This window comes from Amblyomma maculatum, chromosome 6, assembly GCF_055883805.1.
Source record: "Amblyomma maculatum isolate TAMU_Amacu chromosome 6, ASM5588380v1, whole genome shotgun sequence".
Classification (NCBI taxonomy): domain Eukaryota; kingdom Metazoa; phylum Arthropoda; class Arachnida; order Ixodida; family Ixodidae; genus Amblyomma; species Amblyomma maculatum.
In genome coordinates this window covers 160,705,901-160,732,612 of record NC_139349.1, presented here as the reverse complement: position 1 = coordinate 160,732,612, position 26,712 = coordinate 160,705,901, and the positions used below count along the sequence as shown (strand labels likewise).

At 50.3% G+C, this 26,712-nt stretch overlaps 1 protein-coding gene across 2 annotated transcripts in view; it reads right to left on the bottom strand.

Moving 5' to 3' along the window:
* LOC146187310 (paired box protein Pax-6-like) overlaps positions 1-26,712 on the bottom strand; it is a 108,827-nt gene that overhangs the window by 31,426 nt on the left and 50,689 nt on the right. For both annotated transcript variants that reach the window (XM_084607634.1, XM_084607635.1), the window contains exons 2-3: positions 10,220-10,429; positions 2,304-2,483 (exon numbers count right to left, since the gene is read on the bottom strand). In XM_084607634.1, the coding sequence (XP_084463760.1) occupies positions 2,304-2,483; positions 10,220-10,429 (390 nt within the window). The remainder of the gene's footprint in view (positions 1-2,303; positions 2,484-10,219; positions 10,430-26,712) is intronic.

The following is a 26,712-nucleotide window of genomic DNA, read 5'->3' as shown; positions in this document are numbered from 1 at the left end:
ATCGTGGCCCACGGTTGTTGCCCCTGAGCCAGCGGCGGCGGATGAAGCCCTTCCGCCCCCTACTGTTGGTCGTCATAGGTGCGCCGAGGCAATTCTTATATGTGACGAACAAGCACCAAGCACGTGCATAAATACCTTTCTGAAATCCCCGCTATAGACGTCAAACACTCGCGCTCATTTCGTTTAATCTTAGAGACGTGAGACACGAGCTATAGTATGGATCAACGACGCAATGTACACACGTTCACAACCAGTACACATTAAGAAAAAGCCTTGCAAGGTAAAGAGTTTTTTTTTTTTTTTTATAATTTTAGGTCAAGCTGGCAGTATACGCTCGCAACAACCTGGCCTAAGAAAGAAAAATAAATAAACGCTTTTTTTTTTTTTTTTAAACAGCGCAATCTACGTTAGCCTCATGACGCCTTTCTAGGCGCGCGCACAAAAGGCAGGAAGAACGTGCTTCGCGTATTGGGGCGAGCAGATAAGTAAACAAACAAACAAAAAAAACAAGAAGATGAGAAAAGCCTGAGAGGGGGTGCCGAGCGCGCGAAAACAAAGTGCCGGCGAGCGAAAGCGAAACGCGTACTACTATTATATACGCAAACAGCGAGCGCGCGCGTCCGCGGTTACATACTGGTGCTATACGCGGCCGCGGAGGGGCCGCTCCAATTAGCGGCGTCGGGGGGGGTACCGGCCGGGAGGAGGCGTCGTCGCTCGTTAGGGCGCGCGAGCGCACCCATGCATTCGGTGCTCTGTATGCTCGCACCGTGCGCGCGCCCCGAGCGAGCACTTTCAACGCGGTGCAGCCTCCACAAAGGAAGCCAGGAGGAGCGAGATAGCGATCTTTCATTAACGCCCATGAGTGGATGGAAAAAGAGACGCGCCTCGCTCGCCTACGAGCACCGCGGCAGCGCACAACAGCGATATATCTCACACGTGCGACGACGTGTATCTATCTATACACGACTATACAGCTCACTTCGCCCCCCTGGCTGCCCTCTCGAGTGCCTCTCGACCGCTGCAGTGAGCTGTGGCCTGTCCGCGCAGTAAAGCATATGCAGAGTTGATCCACTCTCTCTTTATGTAGCTAAACTGCTGTTCGCTCAGACGTCTCTGTTTTGTTAGCACACTTCCCTTCCGCTCTTTCCCTGCTCTTGATTTCCGAGCATTCCGTCCGGTCCGCACCTTGACTTTAATAGACTGCCAGGGATAACGCCTTCTTCCTCCTCTCCCCTGGGCTTGATACACGTGGGACCGGAGATCGGCGAAGGAATAAAGCAAGATCAATGAAGGGCGCACGTAGGTGCTCAAGCTCGCTCCCGAGATTGGGGCCACGCCCCGCGGAGTTCCGAAAGAGAAATGTGCCGCGAATTTGCCTTTGACGACGCGCGGCGCATAGCGCACCGCAATCAACGCCGCTGAACCGAGGGAAGTGTGAACGTTCACGTGGGCCGCGGCTTAATCAGGGAAGACGTTAATCTCCGGCCCCCGTGCAACACCGGCCAAAGTGTTGCCGCCGCCGACGTTGCTCTAATAAAACGCTGCTGCCAGCGCAACCACTGCGCGCGTTCTCGGAAAGGCATCAGCGAGTTTTCTTCGTACCCTGCCTCGAACGCCTCAGTTCCCATAATGTGCAATGCAAACTGGTAGCGAGGCGTCGAAGATGGGGACCATCCTTCGGGGCGCGCTCTCCGCGGCTTTCAGGATGCCCCGTAGCTTGCATAATTAACGTTGCACGAGCTGCATCAGGCGCAGTATAGCGAAGTATTTAGATGAGACCACGAGTTGGGTTAAATAGTTGGCGCTGTGTCCGCCCCCTCTTTCCTTTGTCCCTCGAGTTTAGCTGTGGTTTTGCCGCCGTTGTAGTGGAGTACAGGAGAACTTTAAAGTATTGCATTTCTGGAATTCTGATAGAAAATTAAATGCTCGCACCTCCATCGAGCAGCTCTATAATAGACGCAGAAATTCCGTTTATGATGCCTTTAAATCCATTTCTTTTCTTCGGCCCCACTTTCTTTATGTTTGTGCTCAGAAGTGTGCTAACCACCGGGTTTCCACCCATTCATTGCTACCTATATCATCTATACGGTGGGCACCGATTGAACTGTTTGATTAAACGCATCTACGAAATTGCGGCCTGAAATTCGGAGTACATTTTTACAGTTCCAGGACACAAAATCGTTGTCAACGCTTCGTTGAAGCAACCATTGCTCTGTAAAGAGAGGACAAATGAAGCTAAGGGCTTTGGTCAATTCAAGCTGATGAGGAAGCTCAGGCAGCATGCCCGAAGGAGTTCAACTCACCTTCGGAGATGAGCCTCTCTCTGATCTCCCAGGCGAAGATGGTGGGGTTCTCTCGCTTGTACTGCTCGATCTTGGCCACCACGACAGGCGTGGCCACCTTGGGCTTGCTGCCGCCGATAACGCCCGGCCGCAGCGAGCCGCCTTCGTAGTAGCGTCCCGCGTTCACACCCGCCGTGCACGCTGCCACGGAAGCAAAAAGAAAATGAGCGCTCAGGGGGAGTGCAGCCACGCCACCACACAACAAACGCATATTACCAGCACACATAGCCGTGCAGTATACTGCATCTTTGGGGGCGCATATTTTACACATGCATGTTCGCGCTCGTCCGATGACGTCTACCACATAAAATGGACCCGCTCTATAAGTCCAGCGCTTTCCTTTACAAGTGCAATGATTCGAGAAAACAATGCAACTTTAATCTGTATCGAGTGGTCGCGATCGGTCAGAGGGATCAACAGCAGCACTGTTTTGTGTCTAGCGCAACCATGCAGACAATAGTAAGCGTGTAACGGCTGCGTAAAGACTGAATGACCTATTCCCGAGACAGAGGTCAAGTTTAAATTTGATCTAAGCTTATTGCTGTAGACTCATAAAAAAAAAAAAAGTGCTTAAAGTAGGAAAGCAGACGAAGGCAGGCACATAGAAAAAGAGCAGATCTGCGCAGCACATTGCATGCTTCGAAAACAACGTTTGTGTATTCCGTTGACTGAAACATCAGAACAGGATGTCTCCACTGGCATGGTGCGCTATACTTTGCCGTTAAAGAATTTCTAGAGTGGCCTGGCAGGACATCCAGGTGATCGATACTAGTATTTTTGCCATCCTCAAGTCTTCACAGAGCCTTTACAAATCGGCGTCATGTAGCAACGCGCAACCAAGAGCCAAATGCTGCAGCTCTATACGCCACCACTGAGAACATGCCATATACGAGGAACATACCTCCCGCGAGTTCATCTCAGGAGAAAGTGACAGCGCGTTCGCCGGAGAAAACGGAGGGCTTGTTGGGAGCAACGCAGGGGATGCGAGGGGAAGGAGGGCTCCTGTGCGTCCGAAACACTTGCCGGCTCGACGACGACGCGCATGAGGCGACGGCTTGTCATGCAGATGAGCCCTTTTCTAGCCGCGTGTGCGCCTCTGACCGCTCCGCGGCGCGGGCACGTTGAATGGGTATCGCTAACGAAGTTGCGCCAAGAAGAAGCGCGCATGCAGCTCAGAAGGCAAGGGGAGCAGGCGTTCAACCGGGCTATATCCTTCCTTTCGCCCCCGCGTATAATTGTTGCCGCGCGGGCGCCGGTGACCCACCGGCGTCTCGCAGTGTGCGCGCGTGGCGATCACTGCGCGATCCATTGTGGCGCCACCCGAGAGGAGCCATCGTGAGCGATTGCATCAGGGGGAGGTCCACGAGCGGACCTGCCGATTTTGATGGCTCTGTCCGCCACCGCATAGACGCTTCCGCCCTTTGATGCGCAACCGAAGGTATGCGCGCGCATAGCGACGACCCCATGAAGCGAAGAAAGCGATGCGATCATTCATTCGCGGTTGTGCCGCAGCCTCTGTGCCAGGGCAGGCCGGAACCAAGCGTCGCTCGAGTGCAACCACGCACGGTGTATTGGCACAGCGCATGCGCAGCGCTTCCATCGGGGGCCCCCGTTGCTTTCTCGGCTGTATAGCTCTTCCGGGAAGGGCAGCGCCCTAACTGAGACAACTTACCATATTGACTGAGAGAGTGAAAATTTCCCTTATTTTCCACAGTGCTATTCTTCAATTTTACAAGGAACATAGTGCGCGCCTTGTACGTTTGGCATTACTATGAGGCCTCATGTGCTTGGCTATAGAGGCGAGATGAGCTTAAATAATGTTCGATATGTGCTCTTGCTAACGACTCTAGCCACTCGCAATTCGTTACCGATTTCGGGGATAAAAAAGACACTATAAACGCCTGTTGAACACTATGTCAGACCGCATCCTATTCACGCATATTCCGGCCAGAGTACAATGGCTAGGCTAGATGCTAACATGTGCCGACATGGCTAATGCCCACTCTAAGCCACGTTGGCGCGGCGAGCAAAAGGCAACACTGCAGTCATTTATTTCCCAGGTATCTTATAACGCTTTCTGTGAAGGATACAGCAGCTTCTACCGATAAGGATGCGCCCGACGTTGTTTAAAAATATTGCAGTATTATTTGTTTAATATTCGGGAAAACAACTGGTTTTGGTTCTAGGGGAAGAGGTGCAATGGCTCTCTAGGTATTCTAACGTGTCGTGCACTCACATCCTGCGGGAGTCCCTACATCATCATCATCATCATCATCAGCCTGATTATACCCACTGCAGGGCGAAGGCCTCCCCCATATCTCTCCACTTAACCCGGTTCTGTGCTAGCTGCATCCACTTGACCCCTGCGAACTTCTTAATCTCATCCGCCCACCTAACTTTCTGTCGCCCCCTGCTACGCTTTCCTTCCCTTGGAATCCAGTTTGTTACCCTCAGCGACCATCGGTTATCCTCTCTTCGCACTACATGTCCTGCCCATGTCCATTTCTTCTTCTTAATTTCCACTAGAATGTCGTTAACTTGAGTTATTTCTCTGACCCACTCTGCACGCTTTCTATCTCTTAATGTTACCCCTACCATTTTTCGTTCCATAGCCCTCTGGGTTGTCCTCAACTTAAGTAGAACTCTCTTGGTTAGCCTCCACGTTTCAGCCCCATAGGTGAGTGCAGGCAAGATGCAACTGTTGTATACTTTCCTCTTGAGCGATACCGGTAAGCTGCTAGTCATAATCTGCGAGTGCTTGCCAAATGCGCTCCATCCCAATCTTATTCTTCTTGTTATTTCCTTTTCATGGTCCGGATCTGCGGTTACTACCTGTCCTAAGTAGATATATTGGCCTACTACTTCCAGTATTTCGCTACCTAATGTAAACTCCTGTTCCTTCCCGAGGCTGTTGAACATTGCCTTAGTCTTCTGCATATTGATTTTCAAGCCTACCTTTCTACTTTTCCTGTCTAGGTCATCAATCATTATTTGCAGTTCATCTCCCGAGTTGCTTAGCAAGGCAATGTCATCAGCAAATCGCAGATTACTGAGGTATTCTCCATCTAGCCTTATCCCTAACTGCTCCCATTCCAAGTCTCTGAATACTTCCTCTAAACAAGCTGTGAATAGTACTGGGGAGATTGTGTCTCCTTGCCTAACACCTTTCTTTATGGGAATTTTGTTACTTTCTTTATGGAGAACTATGGTTGCTGTGCAGCCACTATATATATCTTCCAGCACTTTCACGTACGGCTCGTCTACCCCCTGATTTCGCAATGCGTGCATCACCGCCGAGGTTTCAACTGAGTCAAATGCTTTTTCGTAATCAATGAATGCTATGTATAAGGGCTGGTTATATTCCGCGCATTTTTCTATCACCTGATTGATGGTATGGATATGATCGATAGTAGAGTACCGTTTCCGAAACCCTGCTTGATCCTTTGCTTGATTGCAGTCTAAGGTTGTCCTGATTCTATTAGTGATTACCTTAGTAAATACCTTATACGTAACAGACAGTAAGCTGATTGGTCTGTAATGTTTAAGGTCCTTAGAGTCCCCTTTCTTGTGAATGAGGATAATGTTCGCATTACCTACACCATCCTCCTTCTCCTTTGCAAGTCACCTCCACTGAAACGGCGCCGCCGCGGCCAGGTTAGAACTCGCGTTAGAACTGAGCCATACCGAGGCGGGTTAATGTTGTAGAACGTTGTGTTCTTTTGATACGCTGCAAGAATGTTGTCCAATGTAAGCGCACCACTGTGCAAAAATGGCAACATTGGGTCATATTGCACCAACAATCCGAGTCTTCCACACTGCGTCTTTAATAGATCTTATCTTATTCTCGATAACCGTACGATACGCGACAACTGTATACTACATACTTCCCTGCAAACTTATCTTCACATAGGCGAAGTGCAAGTGCCCGTTTTCTTTATTTTTTCATAGAAGCAAACAATGCTCGTAGGTATGTATAGTACATGCTGCAGCGGCTTCTGCGACTGTTTGAGAAGGTTTAGTTCTCCTTGAATGCTTGGGGTTTTGGCCCTGTCTTGTCACGGTGCGAAGACAACCTCAGCAGTAAGAGAAGAACAGCAGCAGCGATCGCGCGTAGGCAAGTAACATCGTCTGCCGGAAGACGAATAGTGCCTGCCTCTCATCGGTGCAACAATGATGCACGCGTATATGACCAAGCGACGTTTTATTCGAACGACTTTCGGTGTCGTCGTAATCCGGAATTGTGAGAAAAACGCGCCGGGAAAAATGCGCGCATGATTTGAGATCGAACTTGTGACGGAACCGTTCGATGTGGAGCGTTCTTTCCGGGTGGTGTCGTACTATTTCACTTCCCATTTAGTATTCAGGTTGGCGGCTCCTTTGAGATAGGAATTTGAACCAACGATATATGTATACTTCCAATTCTATGCCGTTCATCGTAAGTGTAGGTGTCCACCGGAAGTGGGTAGATAATGAGCCTAACCTTCCCCCCCCCCTTCCCCCGTCAAAACGGAGGGGAAAAAATACTTCCTCTGCGAAACTCTGGACCAGGCTCTCAAAGTCGGAAGTTCGTGGGATGAAAGGCGGTATTTCTCCAACTTATAAGGCGAAGCTTACTTCTTCCTAATTTTTCAGACTCTCCTCCTCACGCATGTACGCAAGCAGAGAACGTACACTCGAGTTCTTTACCTAATTTCCCATGGACGTGCCTCAAGCGCATGACGTGCCTCAAGCGCTGGTATTGAGGTATCCACCCCAAATGAGGCTAAATACGCAGCCATCGCATCACGTTTCAGTTGCGCTACAGGCCCCTGGAAACGCGAGTATATAGAGCTCTATACAGCTCCTGTCATTATGCGACCGCAGCCTGGTTCCTGGACTCTCTATCTATCGCAATCAAGTAGACGACGGCGATCAATCCGCAAACGCTACCCGCTCATCTGCCTGTATTGCCGCGTGTGGCGCCGCCCTGTGCGGCGAAGGGGCGACGGCGAGGGGGAGAAACGCTTCCAGCCACGCTCAGAGCCGTGAGTGATGCGACGGGAACCTTCCCGGACAAGCAGCAGTCGTGCGCTAGCCGATTAGAAGCCCCTCCTTCTCAATTCCGAATTATCGGCGATGCCCGGCACAGCATCGAACAGAAAGCCTCCTTTATATATAGTTTCATGCAACAGCGCGGAAACTGGACGCCACGTTCCGCACAAATCCTCCAAACAGTGCCGCCTTGAAATGCGCTGTGAACGCGAGTCATTAGAGAGAAGCCGCGGTGGTCGATCCGCCGAATTTCTCCACAATGAGCAAGAAGGCGATAGGGACCGCGGTGCGCGGCCGACTTCGTCCAGCTCATCGAAAGGCGGGAAAGTGAAGGAATTAGGAATGCCCCTCCTCCCTTCCTATCTCCCTTCCTTTGGCACCACCACCGCTCACTCTACCTCACGTGGCTTCTGGAGTTCTGCGCAGAACTGGCACAGAAGGCAGTGCGCAGTGGTAGCTGCTGTTGGCGATCGCGGACTGCTGCCACCGTGGCTACGGCATGCGCTACGATTTACGACCGCGCGACGCCACTGCGGTGGCCGCCGCTATCGCGTCTCTCATCGGACGCGCCGGCCACCGCGGAGCAGCGTGCCTGACGTCGGCCGGCCGGCGAGGAAATGCGCCCATCCTCGCTTTTGTGATGGACGCGGGACCCCCCTACCTTTCTTTGCTCGAAGAGCAGCAGAGGTTGCGTTTGTTCGTTTGAGAGAACTGCGAGCGCGTATATGTTGACGTGCCTGCGCTACTGATACAGCCGGAGGTGAGTTTTATAGAACGAGGCAGGTTTCTCTTATTTACGTCGTTTCTCTCACAGCGCCGTTATCTGGCCCCCCATAGGATCGAGCAGCAGGATTAATTAAGAGCCGGTCGCCAAAACGTCGTCGCAGAAACGCCTGGCCCCTGCAGTGCCCGGGGGCCGCCCGGGCGATGTGATGCTATCTGGAGCATCGTAAACTCGTGAAGTGTCTGGAATAGGCAAAGCCGAGCAGTGAGCGATCTTTGTGGAAACACGGCGCTTGGATGCTCCCGTGGGATCGGAGGAATGTATACTGGGGCAGTCAATTAGTCTTAGTGGGTTCTACTTGAGTGCCACCTCTGGAAATGCTATAAAGAGCGATATGCATATAATACGTTTGGCGGCTTTAATTGGTGAGTTAGCTCTTCTTTTTTTCCACGCCATGTGCAGATTGCGTACCCTGGGATAAATTCCTTGGCGTTTGCTGCAGAGCATAGAAATTCGAGGGAAACGAGTCCACAGCTGAGTTTTTGTCGCTCGTCCAACAGGTGTGCAAAGCAACCTTTGCTGTAAGGAAGTAAAAACGGTCTAACAAAATTTTGCCATCAATCTTGGACTCCACGTTTGAAATTCAGCTGCCTGACCCATCATCGAGCAGAATTCGTTCATTACACTCCCGGTTATAGCCGTGAACGTGCAACCGACCGACGTCCCAAGTGAAACAAGGAGAAAGAAAAAAAAAAGATCCCAGAAGGTAACATATACGAAAGTAGGAAACTTTTGTGTATAAAAGCGAAGGAAAACCGTCAAGGATTTACAACGCTCTTTCGTGTAAACGGCGCCAATTTAACCACGAGGTTACGTAAAATGGGGTACACCGTTTGCCAATCAAAACCAAACGAACTGCGTCTTGCGACCAATGCGCGCCCAAGCATAAACAACAACGATTCGTCCACACGCACATCTGTATAATTAGATATCCCGCTCTGACGAAGCAATCTCTGACTTGGCAACAAGAGGCTAATGGCGACAGACGGGTAGCATAACATGGCTGAAGTCAACTCGACACTGGTCACCCGGCTTACTCTCAAGCGCTAGTATATGTGCAACCCAGAAAAGAAAAAAAAAGAAAAAAAAAACGCCTAGCGGAAGTTTGTCCTCCGTACATGTACACTGTTCGCGCCGGCTTCCTTTCTATGATAAGGGTCCCTGAATCAAGTGGCAATTGATACGAGAGCAACGAAAGTCGGCACTGAAGTTCTCTGGCTTCATGTGGTTGTTTTTCCTTCTCATTAAAAAAAAAAAAAAAAACTATCTCCGCGATTACATTACTATGTAACATTAATTTACACAAAAAATTCATCTACGATTCCGTCGATGTCAGTGGCTATTGGATCCCTTCGTATGCTCGTATGCTGCCGCACAGGCATTCGCTTAAAGCGAACTACCCTCAACAACGAAGCTTTTCCTTGTCGATGCTGCCGAGGCCACATCCATCACCTCTCCATTGAACATAGTACGCATAGTAACTCTCTCTCTCTCTCTCTCTCTCTCTCTCTCTCTCTCTATATATATATATATATATATATATATATATATATATATATATATATATATATATATATATATATATATATATATATATATATATATATATATATATATATATATATATACATATATATACATATATATACATATATATATATATATATATTGTTACGCCCTTAGCGTCGCGACGGAGACGTTCTAGTCGGTTCAGTACGCTAGGTACACACGGCTAGCGGGAACGACACAAGTGCCACCAGACAAAGGTCGAACGGGCGCGCACACTTCTTCCTCTTCCTTCTTCCATGCAACGTGCTCTGCTTGAGATCAAGTCCGTAACACTATATATATATATATATATATATATATATATATATATGCACCTTGCATTGCGATTGATAGCGAAATTTGTTGTAACATTTGCAACTCCGCACGCATGGGGATTTTTAGGAAATAACGTGACCTGGCATAATACCCACTTCCCACAACCAGACGTATCAGGCGCGCGCGGCGATACAGCTAGCTGGACAGTCAAGAAATAGCCGCCGTTGTCAGCACTCACCGAGCAGCTTGCTGACAGCGCTTTGCGATGAGAGCAGGTGCCGGGCGAAGTCGTACGGTCGCAGCGAGTACGGCGTCAGGTCGGGGAGCTGCATGCGGCCCGCGGCGCCCATCGCCTCGCCGCCGCCGCCTGCCAGCCGGGAGGAGGCCAGGTAGACGGGCCCCAGGGCCGCAGCCACGGCCGCGGCCGCAGCACTGCCTCCGCCGCCACCTGCATACACAGGGCTCTTATTATTGCCTATTATAGCTGTTATTATTGAGCTTATAACAGGAAATCATAGGCGCTTTTCTTTACAAATGCTATTGTAGCGTCATTTCGGGCCAGATTTTCGCCACCATTCAAACTGCATGCCTGTTCAGGGTGGCCGCACTTGCGACAGAAAAGGGCCGGTCATGCATGCGCTCGAGCAACGCTTCCGTAATAAGAGAAGGATACTTCTGTTTACAATCACCAGTCGGCGCCACATAGTGTTTGCAGATTTTGCAGAGTGTGCAGTCTGTAGAGGCCTTCAGTTCCAGTGATCTCGGGGCACATTTTTATTGCTATGCGATATGTCGATGCCTTCGCGTCCGATTCCAGTCATCTCGAGGCAGATTTTTATTTCTATGCGGTCTGCGATGCCTTCGCGTCCGATTCCAGTGATCTCGGAGCAGATTTTTATTGCTACAGACATTTTCATTTTTAACAACGCAAAGAAGCAACGATTACTACATTATGCACATTGCATTGACACCGTGAGAGTAAAGGCCCGTTCACACTTGTGACTCGCGGAGGTTGTGCGACCGTTTGGGGCGAAAAGAGGCGGTCTCAAATGGCCGCATCGGTCGAAAAGGTACAGTAGCAGGCCGTTCAAGCACTGTCTATTTTACAGCTTTGCGACTGCTGGACGCAAACCGATAACTAATCAGCGGCTCAGTTGAAATGAACGTAAGTTAGAGTCTATAGGTGGTGAACAGTCAAGATAGACAACATGTGGAAAGCGACCCGCAGGTCGCATTTGCAAGTGTGAACATGGGTCGAGCAGCGCGGCTCCCTGGTTGCATGCGACAGGCGGTCGCAGGCCCTTCGCGATTCGAAAGCTCCTCCTTTTGCGAAGCCATTGCGCTCCAGTACGTTTCAGACGTCTCGGTAACGCCGAAAATTTTCGCCGAAATAATTTTATTTCCGCACGCATACGTTCTGTAAACTTTCATAAACAAACTCGATATCCGCAATGCAAAAATTCATTCAGCTGCATCATTCCAGCAAAGTGCTCTTTGCTTCCAACGTACTTCAAGTGGATCGGTCCCATAATAACGGAATTGATTAGGCAAGCATATAGGAGGGAATGGAAGAAAGTCGGGTGGGCGGATGAGAATCGGAAGTTTGCGAGCATTGGGTGGTCGCAGCTGGCAAATGTTTAATTCGACGGGTATTGGAGAGACTCGTTGTAGGGGACGCAAAGGGGGGGGGGGGGGGGAGGGGTAAATCCGATCTGGCGACCTGCACGTGGTCCCCCCTGCACGTTGAGTGGGCCAGGGTGGTTTCGGCTGCCTGGCTTTGCTAAATGACTGACAGCCAGCGGTCGGTATGGGTTTAGCCGGGGCCCATACTGAGGGGTGGCAAATCCCCGGGGAGTCCCTAGCGTACTCCCTTGGCATTGCAAGCATGCCATGCACACGTTAGCCCGTTGCCGGAGGTGGCGGCACGTCCGGAGTGGGTCTGGGCGGGGCGCGTGTAATCCGGGAAATTGAGACCAGTGTTCGAGTCGATTGGAAGGCCAAGGGAACGCCCTGCCCGCTGCCAAGGGAACGGCGGCGTAGCTGCGGAGTACGGTTAGGAAACATAGTTCGCTAACTTCGGATGCTGAACAAAAACCAACATATGAGGCGGTCGGCAAGCCGAGGGAAAGCCCTATTGTTGTTGTTGTTGTTGTTGTTGTGGCTGTAGGAAGAAGGAAAAGCACGAGCCTGCTACTAGCTCTGTAGCTGAGCCACCTCCGCTGCCTCGTGCAGACAGAAGCGAGAACAGAGAAAGAAAAGGAAGCAGTAGAGAAAGACGCACGCCGCAACAACAGCCGTCGTCCACCACCGAAGCGGTGCCGGGTGCAACGACGGCCTACAACAGATAAAAATTCGGTACCAGGCAAGCCCCCGCTGCAAGCGGCGGTGACCTAGCTGTCTCGTCCCCATCAGGGGAGGAGTGCCCTGTTCGCTGCCTAGGGAACGTTGTTGTTGTGGCTGTAGGGAGAAAGAAAAGACAATGCACGGGCCTGCTACTGGCTCTGCAGCTGAGCCACCTCCGCTGCCTCGTGCGGGTAGAAGAGAAAATAGACAAGAAAGAAAAAAGAAGAGGGAGAGAAAGATGCGCGCCGCAACAACAGCCGTCGTGCAGCACCACCGAAGCAGTGGCGGGTGCAATGACGGCCTACAACAAATAAAAATCAGTGGCTGGCTAGCCCCCGCCTCAAGCGGCGTTGACCTACCGTCCCAGCCCCGTAGGGCCAGGAACGGCCACCCTTGACCACCTTCCTCCGCCCCTAGCTGCGAAGTACTGTTAGGAAACGCAGCTAGCTGACTCTGTATGTTGGACCGGGAAGAGTATCCGGGGAAGAGTATCCATCAGTGTGCGCCAGATTAAAGTCTGGCCACTTGCCGAGTACCTCGGAGTAGGGATGAACGCTGCGAAATCTACCTCTCAGTACTTCAACTAGAGTCGGGGTGGGGAAACCGGGCTTGGGGGACGAGGAACCTCAAATGCGGCTTTATGTAGGGGACCTGTCTCAGACGCCGGAAACCCGGCAAACGCCTCGTGGTGGTGGAATGATCTTAAGGCCGAGAGCCGCATATTCGGCTAAGAGCGAGTTCTTGCCCTCTACGGAGGCCCATATTGGAGCTCGACTCGAATTGTTTGTCAGTCAAAATCCTATGCTGCCTACATTCCTCTTCAACCTCCCAGTAACCGTATCCTTATTCCTAATTCTCCTTTCCCTACAACCTATCCCTTCCGCTACGTCCCATGGGAGATACGTAGGTTCTCCCCGGGCCCGCTCCCTCGGTTGTGGGTCGCTGAGTAGCATTCCCTCCTTTCATTTAATAACTTCCAATCAAAATATTTTGTCCGAATGGACCTTTTAATTTATATCTCCAATTCCGGAATTTTCTCTACCCGCGATACATTAGTGGTGCGGGCGGGGTCTGTCTTTGGGCTCCATCTTACCTTATGTAGGGGGCGCAGTAAGTTCGATAATGACGGCGACATTGATGCCGACGCTGCTTTCGCAGAAGGTAACAGTTAAACGGTCCTGCGGCGTATATTTCACGACATACAACGTGAAAGTATTGCTTAAAGTTTTCATTCAACACTCCTATTGGCCGCGTGTCCTTAGCGGCCGCATCTTTGATGTTACAAGTGCTACAGGCGTAGCAAGCAAATGGGTTAAGATAATCGGCGTAAAACATGACTGGCAACCATTTTCATGATTTTGAAAGAGTTCGCAAGTTAAGAAAACGATATGCGAACGCTTAAGCTTCGAGTGCCTTTAAACCGCCTTTTCATCCCACGATTTCCAAATATTTGTCTTCCGGCTGCACGGTTTTCGGGGGAAAGGCGCAATATCTGTTTCACTCATCGGAGGACATCAACACCTAAATTATCGGCCTACATTCGAAGTACTTAGGTCATCGGTTCGAATGCCAAATTAGCCTCCCACTTGGCTACCAGATGGATGCTAACTGCATGCGAAGCGAAATGGTATGTGGCGCCTCCGTGAACGTTGTACACACAGCTGGTGCGTCCAGTAGTTTTGATTAGGGATGGGTCACTCCGGAGCGAGTAATCTTCGGAGCCGCTTCTTTCAAAGAGCGGGTGAGCCATTTAGCTCCGTAAAGTCGGAGCCGGATCCGCCGGAGCCGTCGGATCCGGAGCGGTCGGAGCCGTCAGATATTTCGGAGTTCTCTCTCTCTAGTTCTCTAGTTCAGTGCACCTTTACGTCACAGGCGGGTGTGACTTCCGCGCCATCTATTAGCGATGCGAGAAAGCAACCTCCTGCCCTTTGTCACAAGATTCGCAATAATGTCCTCGCCCTCGGTTGTCTTTTGAGCGGAGTGCGTCCTTTTTTTGGAGAGCGAGTGAGGTGGTTCTTTTGCTTTTGTTCTATGGATGGAGATCTGCTAGATGGCTGGAACGGCGGTTCTTTTGAAAAGCCGGTTCTCTCTCGTTCAGTGAGCCTTGTCTGTCGGAGCCGGGTGAGATTTTTCAAAACGCAAAGGGAAAAAGCAACTATACTGCCCTTCCTTGTCAGTGTCACAACCAGCCTATTGCTTTTGGATCTTCCCGCGGCTACTGCGGGCGCACTGCTGCTGGTACCCGCACATTTGTTTTTGTCTTGCAGTTTTGTGGTTTCGTTCCATGCCGACGAGTGGGGACCGGTACTCGTACTCGTTCGCTGTGTAAAGTCGTCCGCAGCAATCCCGTTGGCTCTGTATGAGTAATATAGTGTGATACACGATGCCACTGAAGGGGGAGTAAAGAAGCCTTAATTGGCAAAAAGTGGGCCTCGACGCCTCTGAGGCCGGGCGTCAGGGGAACGAGGCCAATGTTGTCGTACTCCGAGCGTGCTCGGTACGCGGTGTTTTTTAGTGTCCGGAGCGGAGCCATGCTCCAGAGAGGAGAAAAGCCGAGCGAAGTGGTCCGAATGTTCCGCGTTCTTTCGTAGCACCTTCCTCAGTCGTCTCAACAGGCAGAAACCGCAACTGCAATCACAACCGCAGGCAGACACTGATGCTAAATGCTAAATACCACCGCTTGCTGTGTCACGTGAGGGCCAAAATTGATTTTACTTTTTATTACTATAGTATATACCTATATATGAAATATCAGGCCCCTCCTGAGCGAGCCACTCACCTCTACAGATGTGAGCCAGTGAACCGTTCAAGTGAGCCGTCTTACCCATCTCTAGTTTTGATGCGTGTTTCCTCCGCCACTATTTTTCTCAATTCTGGAGTATATGGCAAGGCCTTTTGTACCTACGAGCTGCATACGCTTCACGTAAAATAGGACGACAGAAAGCAGGCGACTTTTCGTATAACCGTGAAGAATTAACCTGGGGGGGGTTCTTCGGGGTACCACTGCCAACATTCTCAGGATGACGTCCTATGACCGTTCGCACAAGATCGAACCAGTACCATTAGGCGAACACCCATTTTACTGCGTATAAGCATTTTATGGCTATGTAGGCGGGTTTCGCGTGGATATGGCCTTGTCGGTGCTGTAAAGGAGGAATTAGTTGGTTATATCGGAAAAAAGAAGGGGATAGAGCATTGATAAAAAGTGTGCAAGTGACAAAATGGTTCATTTGGGTTAGTTAAATAAATGCAGCCAATTAGGTCAATCAGATGTCGAAATAGCCGGAAGGGGTAATGTTGACTTTCAAAAGGGTCACGTGGCAATCGACTCCAGTGGCGGGAAATTTGAAACGTTTGAACGTGAACGAGCGGGAAAAAGGCCGTCATTTTCGTACGCAAATGGGTGGGAATGGTTAGAGAGTGTTAAAAAAATGGCAATCAATCAACTGCAGTCTGAACATTTCCGAGAGCACTGCAGAATCTGTAGTGGAGAAATGCGAAAGCCTGAGCGTTGCTGCAGCACATCGAGCGCCGCTTGTCGAACACAATCAGCGTTCCATTGAACGCATCAAATTTACCGGCGTTTGATAATTGGTTTACATGAAAGGAAAGGCCCAGTATCTACCACTTGCGGAATCCCGATGACACGTCTCGCGGACAACAGAGAAACGCTCAGGCTTACGCATTTCTCCAATGCAGATTGTGCAGTGATCTCGGAAATGTTTTCACCTTTAGTTTACGAACGCTCAATCAAGTGAAGTTTGTAAACACTCGATTTGTAAACTGCTTTCGCATTTTATTGCGATTACAACGCTTCGCCACAACTTCGAGATAACTGGTCTGAGAAATATATGTTCTTTGTCCTACACGTTCCCTGCCTAAAGAGAAATCGTTTCATAATAGACGGCAGTGACTTAGGCGCCGGTCCGGGACCTATAGCATCAAGGCTTGAAGAGGAAAGAAATGCAGTGGACGTTTTTTCGGCAGTCTGAAAAACTCGCCGCTCGATTTGACGCTTTTCGCGGAGTTGTTATAAATCGAGCCATACAGGGACCTCACCGACGGTACAGAGGCTCTCATAAAACAGGCGTTCTAAGCCGGCGCAAACCGCGACGGAATTGTGCGAATGCGATGCCGGTGATGACGACGTGTCTCCGTGAGAGGACGGAAACTACCGAGAGAACTACCCCCGAGGAAAAAGAGAGGCGCCCGCGACAATGCCAAGCAGCTTCCACACCTCTGCCTGTTATTTTTATTTATTTATACATCGAAACAAGCCAAGCGTCTCGACAACCAACGACAGTACACTCGATCCACGCGCGCACCGGAAGCTCGCGCGATGATGATAAGTGTCTGCGGTTCGTTCGTCGTCATCGCAGGTGTCTCGCCTTTTCACGACGGCGCCGTCGAAGAGGTGCCCGCGCGCGCCCGCGCGCTTTTGAGCCGGTCTAGAAGAGGAGACGCCTCCGGAAATGGGTCCGCACAGGCAAACCCTCCCGTTTCGCGGATTCCTTTTCAATTTGCGCCGTCCTGTGGTGGTGCGGCCTTTTCTTCTCTTCGAGAACTGCTGTGCCTCGGCGACAGGCCGCGGTCGTCGTAGAAGGTGGCGCCGCCAAAGCCAACTCCGCAGCAGCTGCGAGGGAGCCTGTGTTTAGTTCCGCTTCGGCCGTCGCGGTCACGTCGTTGCCGCATATCACCGCTTGAGCGCGTGCCCCATGGGTACACGTAGTGCGTGTGTGTGTGTGCGAGCGCGCGTGCGCGTCTGTGCGGCACTCACGTAACGCACATGCGAGTCATGCTGTTTGCCGTCTGCCGCGGTGCATATGTGCACGCCTCTGCAAGCAAGCGCGCACAAGTGACTCTTTCTGTTTGCCTTCTTCCTCGCTTCCGCAGTGCATTTGTGGAACATTAGAACCATCCGGTGAGCTTCCAGTGAGAGACTACTCTTCGTCGCCTCGATTAACCCGTGAGATGATAACAGTCGGCGTGCATTAGTTCCTCCACAAACAGAAAAAGAAAAAGAAAAAAAAAAACAACACGTCTTACTCGAAGACGAAAAATTGTCCGGCAATGCACGTTTAAGTTATTTGATCTGGCTTGAGTCAGAAGAGCGGTTATCCATCACAGATTACTGAGATGAAGCAGAGTCCAGAGTTTCATTAAGTATATAAGCGCAGTTTTCTGAAGTCTACTCGATTAACCTATGTGTCGATCGAATATTTTAGGGGAAACCCCCAAGGTTGAGTAGATTTGTAATAAGGGAGTAATTACTCATTGGTATCCAGCCAAGCGCAGCCATACGGCTACAAAGGAAAGCTATACAGATTTCTCAGAAACTTCGTAGTTAAAGAAAAATTCGTCCATATCCGGAAAATTCGTCCCGGATCAGGACGAATTTTTCTCTAACTACGAAGTTTCTGAGAAAGCTCTTTCGTTTGTAGCCGTATGGCTGCGCTTGGGTGGATGCAATGAGTAATTACTCCCTTATTACTAACCTATGTGTCATTTGCGTGTCTCATAAGCCACCTGTGATGCTAGAACAAAGAGTTGCTTTTCCACAACAGCCACGAAGCTGATTTCGGCGGCCGATCTCAGCACGGCCGGGAACGCGTTTTAAGAACTGAATTAAACTGCAGGTACACGTTATGCAGTGGCTTTCGCGGCTACAATTTTCGCCTGAAAAAAGGGTGCCGTTTGGCGCTAGAAAGTAGACAAGGAAACATAAATCTTCCTTTTACACGTTCGCACATTGCGAGAGAAGTAAGCACCGACTTCACCCTGGAACGGAAAGTTGCTTGACCTCTCTAACACGCGATCGAATGTATTTCAAAATTCCGCACCAAACCCACTACGCGTCCTCGTGGTATAATAATCGTCAATTTATCATCGCGGACAGTCAGTTTTCCGGCTATTGACACGCACATTATTGAAATTAGAATACTCGTTAATAATGCGTACGGCCATTTTCTGTTTTTCTTCCTTTGATGATGATGACGATGGCGGTCACGACGATTAGGACCATGACGGTAAACATGAGCGAGATGTCTTGAAATTGCATTAGCCGTTACCCAAGCTCTCGACAGTTAAGCGTCACAATTACGTCACGTTACGACACGGGGCGCCGCGGTGTGCGGCTTAATCACCTCCCAGCCGGCCTCACAGCCACGCTCGTAGGTCGCAGCGAAGCACGGGTTTAGTGAATTAGGTACGCGTCGATGGCGTCGCGCGATAAGTGTGACGAATATGGCGGTGAAGGGTCAAGTGCCACAAAAAAGAGGGTACCGCGTCGCTATAATTAAATCCTGCGGACCGCCACCACACATGACACACCACTGTGCGCATTCATCGCGCGCGGTGCGGCGGGCGTATACGGGAATAGAGGTGGCAACGACACACTACATTGCAGGCCTATAGTAAAGGCGATGGAACTTAGCCGCGAGGTCTTTCAGGGCCCATTGGCGCGACCACAGACAGAGCGAGGCAGCGTAGATCATCCCCGCCAGGTAGCCTCACTCGCGGCGACGTGTCGTAGGCAGGAGCCGACCGATGAAAACAACCGCGGTGCATGCGAGCCTGTCGACAGGCGTGTCATGTGTTTGCGCCTAGGGGCAACCCCCCTCTTCACTGGCTGGCTGAACCGGATCGGCCGCGTTACGCAGGAATGGGGCGACCCGGAATGGGCACCGACATGCCATCGCCGCGGGTTTAAACAAAAAACAGCCCCCCCCCCCCCCCTCCACACACACACACAAACAAAAATGCAGCCATAGAGCTGGTACGCGCGACTGTCTCTGCTTGCCTGCGAGCGCGCACTTTGCCGCAGGTATCCGCGTGGCCTGCCAGTGCGGATATATTTATATCTGGACGGTGTACTACATGAGTCTCTTGCGAGCAAACGGAAAGACGGGCCAGCTACATAACAGCCGCCGCCGAAGGCTGGAAAACCACGCGGGACACCCAAATTACAGGTGGTCCCTTCAGCGACTAACCGCGTGCACAGAAGAGAAGCAGCGAAAGAAGGAAGCGAGAAACAGAAGAGAGGTTTCTTAAGCAGGCCGCGGGTGGCGGTGAGAGCGCTGACCACGGGGTGGTGGGACGGCGACGCAGTCATTAGACAGGGCGACAAACGGCCTTATCTCGCGCGCGACAAAATGTGCAGCGGGCGGCGCGGCGCAATCAATCCGCCCCTTTATTTTTTTTTTTTTTTCCGTGCCTTCGCTGGCGAGAGCAGGTGTTGCACCCATCGTGCTCCGCGTTTCACCGGAGTGCAAGCTGCCTCCTCCCATCCTGATCACCGGCGCAGTTTTAGTTAGTGGACTCACTCCTCCACCTCCCTATCTCGCTCGAATTAGGCGACGCTGCGATTGCCGTGCCTTTCTGCACGTTCTCTTGTTACGCCTTTCCTCGTGCCTTCCTTCTTTTCCTTGTCTTTCCTTCATTTTGGGCGGCGCTGGCTTTGGAATCGGTTTCCCGGGGTGACGACAAAAGGAGGAAAGAAAGAGAGTAAAGTATATCTAATAAGCGGCGCTGATAGCCGCGATGCTCGTGATAAGATGAATGGTCCGATTTGTCCCATCACCACCGCGCGGGTTGGCGCCGATATTTGCGACGGAACGCGAGATATGGGCTAGTTTCTTCGCAAAATACGGGGTGTATCGGACGTTAATGATCTGCAGTTTGCTACGGGCACCGGGAACACTTTATTAGCCGGCTATGATGATCTCACAGAAGCTAAAAAAGAATACAAGCGGGGCTGAGGACGCTTGGGAGAGTTGGGGGCACTTTTACAGTTCTTCCGCTCCTGTTTCTCGTGACACGTATTCGCACACGTACGGGAGCACTGATATATCTAGCCCCAATCACACACGCATTCGCAAGCGCGCTCTTAAGCACACACACTCTTTCTCTCTCTCTCTATGTATACGAACTCCATTGGCCTAATGAAGTCATTAGCAATCCCACGCACAAGTTTCAAGAGGTCATCGTAAGCAGCATGTAGACCCCCCCCCCCCCCCCCCCCTCTCTCTCCCTCTCTCTCTCTCTCACACACACACACACACACACACACACACACACACACACACACACACACACACACACACACACACACACACACACACACACACACACACACACACACACACACACACACACACACACACACACACACACACACACACACACACACACACACACACACACACACACACACACACACACACACACACACACACACACACACACACACACACACACACACACACACACACACACACACACACACACACACACACACACACACACACACACACACACACACAGCCTTCCTGGTCACGGAGTTCCAAACTTTGTTATTTGCATATTAATTTATGGAGCTATTTAGTTCTCCCGACGTCATTTATCCTACAAGCTCTGCGGATCACTTTAGAGGTGGCAACAAGAGCGCAGTGAAGATATACAAAGTTTGTCACCTCCGGTTGCCTTCATTTTCTGGCGGTGACTGGCGAATTTTATGACCGGCACCAATGAGAATTCCACTACAGTACAGCGTCAATTAGGTCAGTGCTACTGAAATTTCATCCCGTAACTCGACGGACTGAACGTCCGAGCATGCAGCACTACTGTACCGTGTTCTCTTGCATGAGGCATATACGACACATGAGGGAGCGTTTTTACCGTGTCCGGTTAAAAACGCTCCCTCATGTGACGTATATGCCTCATGTCCGCTTACGCCATACTATATAACTATAGAAGCAGAAGAATGCGACATTCCCCACCGCACAGTTCTCTCAACAAAGAGGAAGCTGTCGTTTGGAGACAATTACGGACGGGTCCATACCCAAACCTACACATACTAAACAAAATGCACCACATGCGCGGACAGATGTCCGTGGTGCGATGAAAAACCCACACTATATCATATTACATGGGCCTGTCAGAACATATATAGACGTGGTCCCCAAAATTCGAAACCCGAGTGCGGAGCAATGGGAGACTCATGCTGCCCAGCGACCGCTGCGAAGACCAGCAAGGTCTGGTACAGCTAGCGAGCTCAACGGGCGGCAGTAGCCAGCGGAGCCATCCATGGACTGAGGGCAGCCGACCATTGTGTAGAAGTGGACGAGGTCAACGGAGAAGACTCTTGTGGATACAACAAGTAGACATCCCTGAAGACGTCCCAAAAACTGCCAAAACATTATAGGGCTAAATAAAGTTTTTCCTTCCTTCCTTCCTTGTCCGGTTACGCTGAGACCGCTCCATTAAACACGTGTTCGTTCAAGTGCCTTTTTGTCGGATTCGGCGCGAATTCTGTCCTCGCGGAACGTAATATGGTGTCATTTCTGACTCTGACTTCTTTGGCTGACTTTCTTTGTCTTATTATCGTGCCTTTGACGCGATATTTTGATTGACTCTGCTCTTCAGGCGTCAGTGTGTCTCTTTGACGCCATGAAATGTCACTCCTGCTAAAACGTTCACACACAGCAAAGCGTCGCTGCAGGCGTTTCACGGCCTTGTTCGAGCAGTAGCCATTCCATGGAGCGGCACTTCACTTCATTTGCTTATTTGCTAATCATCTCCACTAAGATAGGGGGCAATATTTCGCTCGTGGCCTCAGCGTTGTCGTTCAGCACTTTCCCGTGGGAACCAGTTTTCTCGAGGCCCGAAATAAGGCCTTCTTATATAAGAGTTGATCAACCAACGCGCTCATCCAAGTGACTCCAATAATTCATGCGCGTTGGGTTAGACCCTAATGAGCTTCGGGGCAGTGGAGTGTATAATAATCTGAGCATGCTCGAAGTTAGATTTGCTCGCATCTGCTCACTATATATATAACGGAGCCTGCTATAGAGTTTTCTTTTCCCTTTTCTCAGTCCCTCCAAATCAACGATGAACACAACATAAAAAGAGATGGCCTAGAACTACACTTTCGTAAATGACATTTAAGTAGCTATAGGTTACAGATTGCGTTTTGTTCGCGGTAACTAACCCGAAGCAGAAACAGTCATCGAGAGTCCGTAACTGATGTTAAGCGCTTGTTAGACAACCTGTAAGGAAACACATAACTCCTGGTCTGGTTAGCGCGCCTGATGTAACGAAAGAGATTATACTATTTAAAGCTGACGTTAACCACGACGTTAAAAAAAGAAGAAGAACCACGGTCAATTCGCTTCAACACACGAAGGTCGCAAAGAGCGGGAAGGCATGCCGGGAATTCAGCAAGAGCGGCGGAAGCAACAAGTAAACATATATATGGCAGCAAAGTTGCCCGTTCAGGTTCGCAAGTTTAACTCTCCATTTGCATTCATTACAACACAGATGGCTTGGCCAACGAGTGAAGAATTTCCCCGCGAACCAAGCACGCGTCTCTAATGTATACTCGTAGACAGCGTATATTCACGGTACACCCAGACAGTGTCGTCTCATTTAAGAGACTCCATTAAACTTTGACGACTCAATTTACGGGATTCGGGTTGCTCTCGTTTCACAAGGAAAAAAAAAATTCTGCTTCCCCCCTCCCCGATACCCAGCTATAGTTGAATTTCACTGCGTTCACCCTTGCGGCGGTGGGCGTAATTGCTGAACAATTTTTTTTTTTCTTATTGCTGTTACTTCATTTTCTTCTTTAGGCCGCTCCTGAAGAAGTCGAGTACCTCTGCTGCGAGTCGCCTCGTGGGAAGCGATCGGTCAGTTGAAACTTGTTCGATCATTTTATCATCCAGCTCAAGTCATTGCTTCGCTTTGCGTATTTGTTATCTTCCTAGTTCTGCGTCGCTCTTTTTCTTGGACCAACATTACTTATCATTTAGTATAGCTGACGATGCACAACCGCACTACAGCTGCAATGGGAGAGAGCGGAGCACCGCTGCTATAGTGAGACAGTTTCATCTTTCTTTTTGTTTTTTCATTAAGCTTCTCGCTCTTCGTCCGTTCATGAAAGTCGAAGAAGCTCCTTTCGGCGGCTCCTTTGCGTACGGAGGCACCGTACGCACGAAGAGGTGAGAAGGTAAGGAAGGGTGCCGCTGAGCGAGCAGGACGCAATCAAGTCGCTTCTAAATGGCAAATCTTCGCGCCATCTTCAGTCTCCCTCCTCTCTTCGGGTGTGTACGCAAAGCTCGCGTGTTCGTGAGCCTCAACCATACGGCGGGACACCTTCGTACAGACTAACACGCAGAACCTGGGAGCGCAAACTAGGGGTGCTGGAAGGGGGGAGTCGATGCGTGTGCTTGTTGTATGCACACTCGGGGCGCTTATAATGCGAGACCAAGTGGCGGGCGCTTATGTCGGTGCGTATACATGTCGGGGGCGAGAAGGGGGGTGGCTCTGCATCACCATGCATAGCCGGCGGTGTGTAATTAAGGCGAGCGTGGCGGCTCCAGAGGCCGAGAGCACATTAGCACTTCTCAGCCGGCGCATGCGTGCTCGCTCGAAGCGCGCGACGCCCAAGCGCCCACCTTTCTTTTTTTTTTTTTTTCTTTTTTCCGTCGTTGGCGTCGGCCGGGGCGCAGACAGCGATCCGCGACTGATAAATAATGATCGGCGAGCCGAAAGAGGCGATAATTGCCTCGCCCGCGGTCTCTCTCCTCGCTTGCTTGAAGCAGCGAGCTGCCTCGACGAGCGAAGGGGCGAACGCGCGACCACGCGAACAAACCCCTCGCGGGATTCCGCTGCTATTCTACGCTCCCAGGAGTGCTTGTGGAGGTATTCCTAAGGTATTCCTACTTCTTTGTCCTTGCATTTTTAGGCTGACTTCGTTTATTTTTAAACAAGCTCAACTTCTTGAGCATTCATCGCTTTACCGCTAAGTCGATGAGTGGCTGGGCCCGACGCAAACTTCTCGCTGTTTGTTTGATATACGCGGAACTGATTCTTCCAGCGATAGTCGTACGCAGGAGACTTTTCCAGAGGTTTGCACAATCCCTACCGGCTTAATATGTCGCCAGCCTCAAAATTCCGTGTAGTACATGAGTTGGGTCAAGTGATCCCGGTGGAAGGGTGTGGAGAGATGGATATGCATGACAACACTGTCCCCTCGGAACAGGGCGATGCTGAGCGCAGTCATGACCATGTCTACTAATAAAACCATTAGACGTCCTCGTAAACAACTTCAAGTTTATGTGGTTTGCGAGGAGCATGCAATGTATATCTATAGTGACAGTGATGCAACCGGCGTTTTTCACAGACCACATAAGGAATATAAAACACGTGGCCGCGGCTCAGAGGCGACCTGGTCGCCGGCAGCGTGCAGTCAATCAACTGGCACCGTTGACGATAACCTGGTTTGCATGGTTCGCACTGCTAAACGGTTTAATTACCTGAACTGGCTATTCGAGCGCAAGGCAGTCACGTGTGTCGAAACTTGGGTTGAAGGAAAGACGGAACTACAAAGTTCCCTCTCTGCTCTGGGCCTGCATTTGCCGATTAAACCAGCTTGGTCATGCTCTTCTTGCACCTGTGCGAGCGCTATATAGAGAGTGTGAGCAAATGATTATACCTAGATCTTCTTTCTTTGCCAGCATGATATATTGTCATGTGCGTTCCCTGCTCGACTACTGCCCGTGCCAACGTTCAATAACCAGCAGATGGCGATGACGATCATGTTTTCAATATCAACCATATCAACCTGATTACGGACGGATGAATTGATTGGTTTGCACTGTCCCATGCATGGTATTTACTCCTTCATAAAAATGGTCTACAGACTTTTTACAGACTTCTTTTCTATCAGTCTCTACACCTATTCCTTTTGTCTTACTACCCATATATAAAGACTAAAGCATATAGCTCTCTCATCTTTCAACGATCTATACACTAGTCATAGACTGCTATAAGAAGCTTCATTTCTTGTCGCCTATAAACAATCTATAGACCACCTATAAACATTCTATAGACAAACGTTAAGAACAGTGTACGACGATAAATATGTAGACAATCTGTAGGCCGTATTTACAAAAATCTATAGACAGTATATGGACTGCTAAAAAGATTTCTGTGAGGGTGTGAAGTCTCGATGTTTGCGGGAACGCCTATAGTTATTCGAACAAAGTCGAACGCTGGAATTCATGCCGGTGGGAGTGTTGAAAGGCAAGCAGTTCGCGGTTTCATGGCATCTTTCGAGTTAGCGCAATCTTTTACAGTATATGATTCGGCGCGCTTTTATTTTGGAAGGTTCTCTTTTGCGCACATTTCAGTGCAGTAAGAGCTCCGCAGCGCACGTCGCACAAAATAAGCGTTAATTGCTCACATTTTTGCAAGGTCGGCGTGTCGGCGGCAGCGCGGGTCCGAGGCGGCAGTTTTTTTGAGCAGATGAACTCCCGTTGCGTGGTACGGCTTTGCATGCAGCCCATCTGGTCGATGATATATCGAGGAGCCGCTGAACATCCCCGAATACATTGAATGCGCCATATCGCGATACTGAACGCAATTTCCGTGGGCGTCGTGGATCAGCATCGCATCTTCAATTTATTTTCTGTTCTTTTTTTCTTTATGCCAGAACCTCGTGCCTCTTCGCGAATGCATCGCGCATGACGTGTATATACTGCTTGAGTTGCTTTTCCCCGCCGCTAGGGAGCCAAAATACATTTCCAGGGAACCTGCACTCTTCTCTCATGAGTGACATGTTTCTTAACGCCAGCGAAGGGAACCCAGGGCACCATGCACTTAAGCGCCTCTGAACGACGTGCCCTCTCTGTTTATAAAGAAGGATGAAAAAAAAAAACACATCACGTTCAACAGATCCTTATGTTCTTTTTAAAGAAGTATGTTATACAATAAACGAAACCTCGGCAAGATATTCGAAAACCGTCGCCAGGCGAACGCGTGGTACGGCGTGGAGAGACGAAGATCGATCATTCGCATGCATTATGGAAGCTGCGCGTCGATGGTGGCATGCATATACGCTTGGCGAGCGCGACAATGACCAGGAGTGAGACTTCACGAAGTGAGCGTCGTGGACGCAGATGCGCGCGCACCAGCGGGAGGAGCACGTGTAGAGCGCGCTGCTTTTGCATACATGCTTGCGTCGAAGGAAACGTGGCTCGCTGATGCGTATGCAAATGATCGATGGTGTATACAGCTCCAGGTATATGTGCATGCGGAGAGAAAAAAACGACAACGATTCCGTTCCAACGCTAGAAAACCGACAGTGGAGACGCGGGCGAAATGAGAAATGGAAAAGCAAGAAGCAAACGGCGGTTGAGATTCATGAGCGCACGTCTAACAATCCACCTTTCACTTGCGAGACAGCGAATCCTAAGAAGCGCTGACTGTTCCCCGAAACATATATGCATGCACAATAATGCACGAGCGCATGCGACGCACGGCGGCCCTCCTGTCAACAATGGACAGCCACTTTTCAGCAAACATGCAGCTGCGCAACTCCATCTCCAA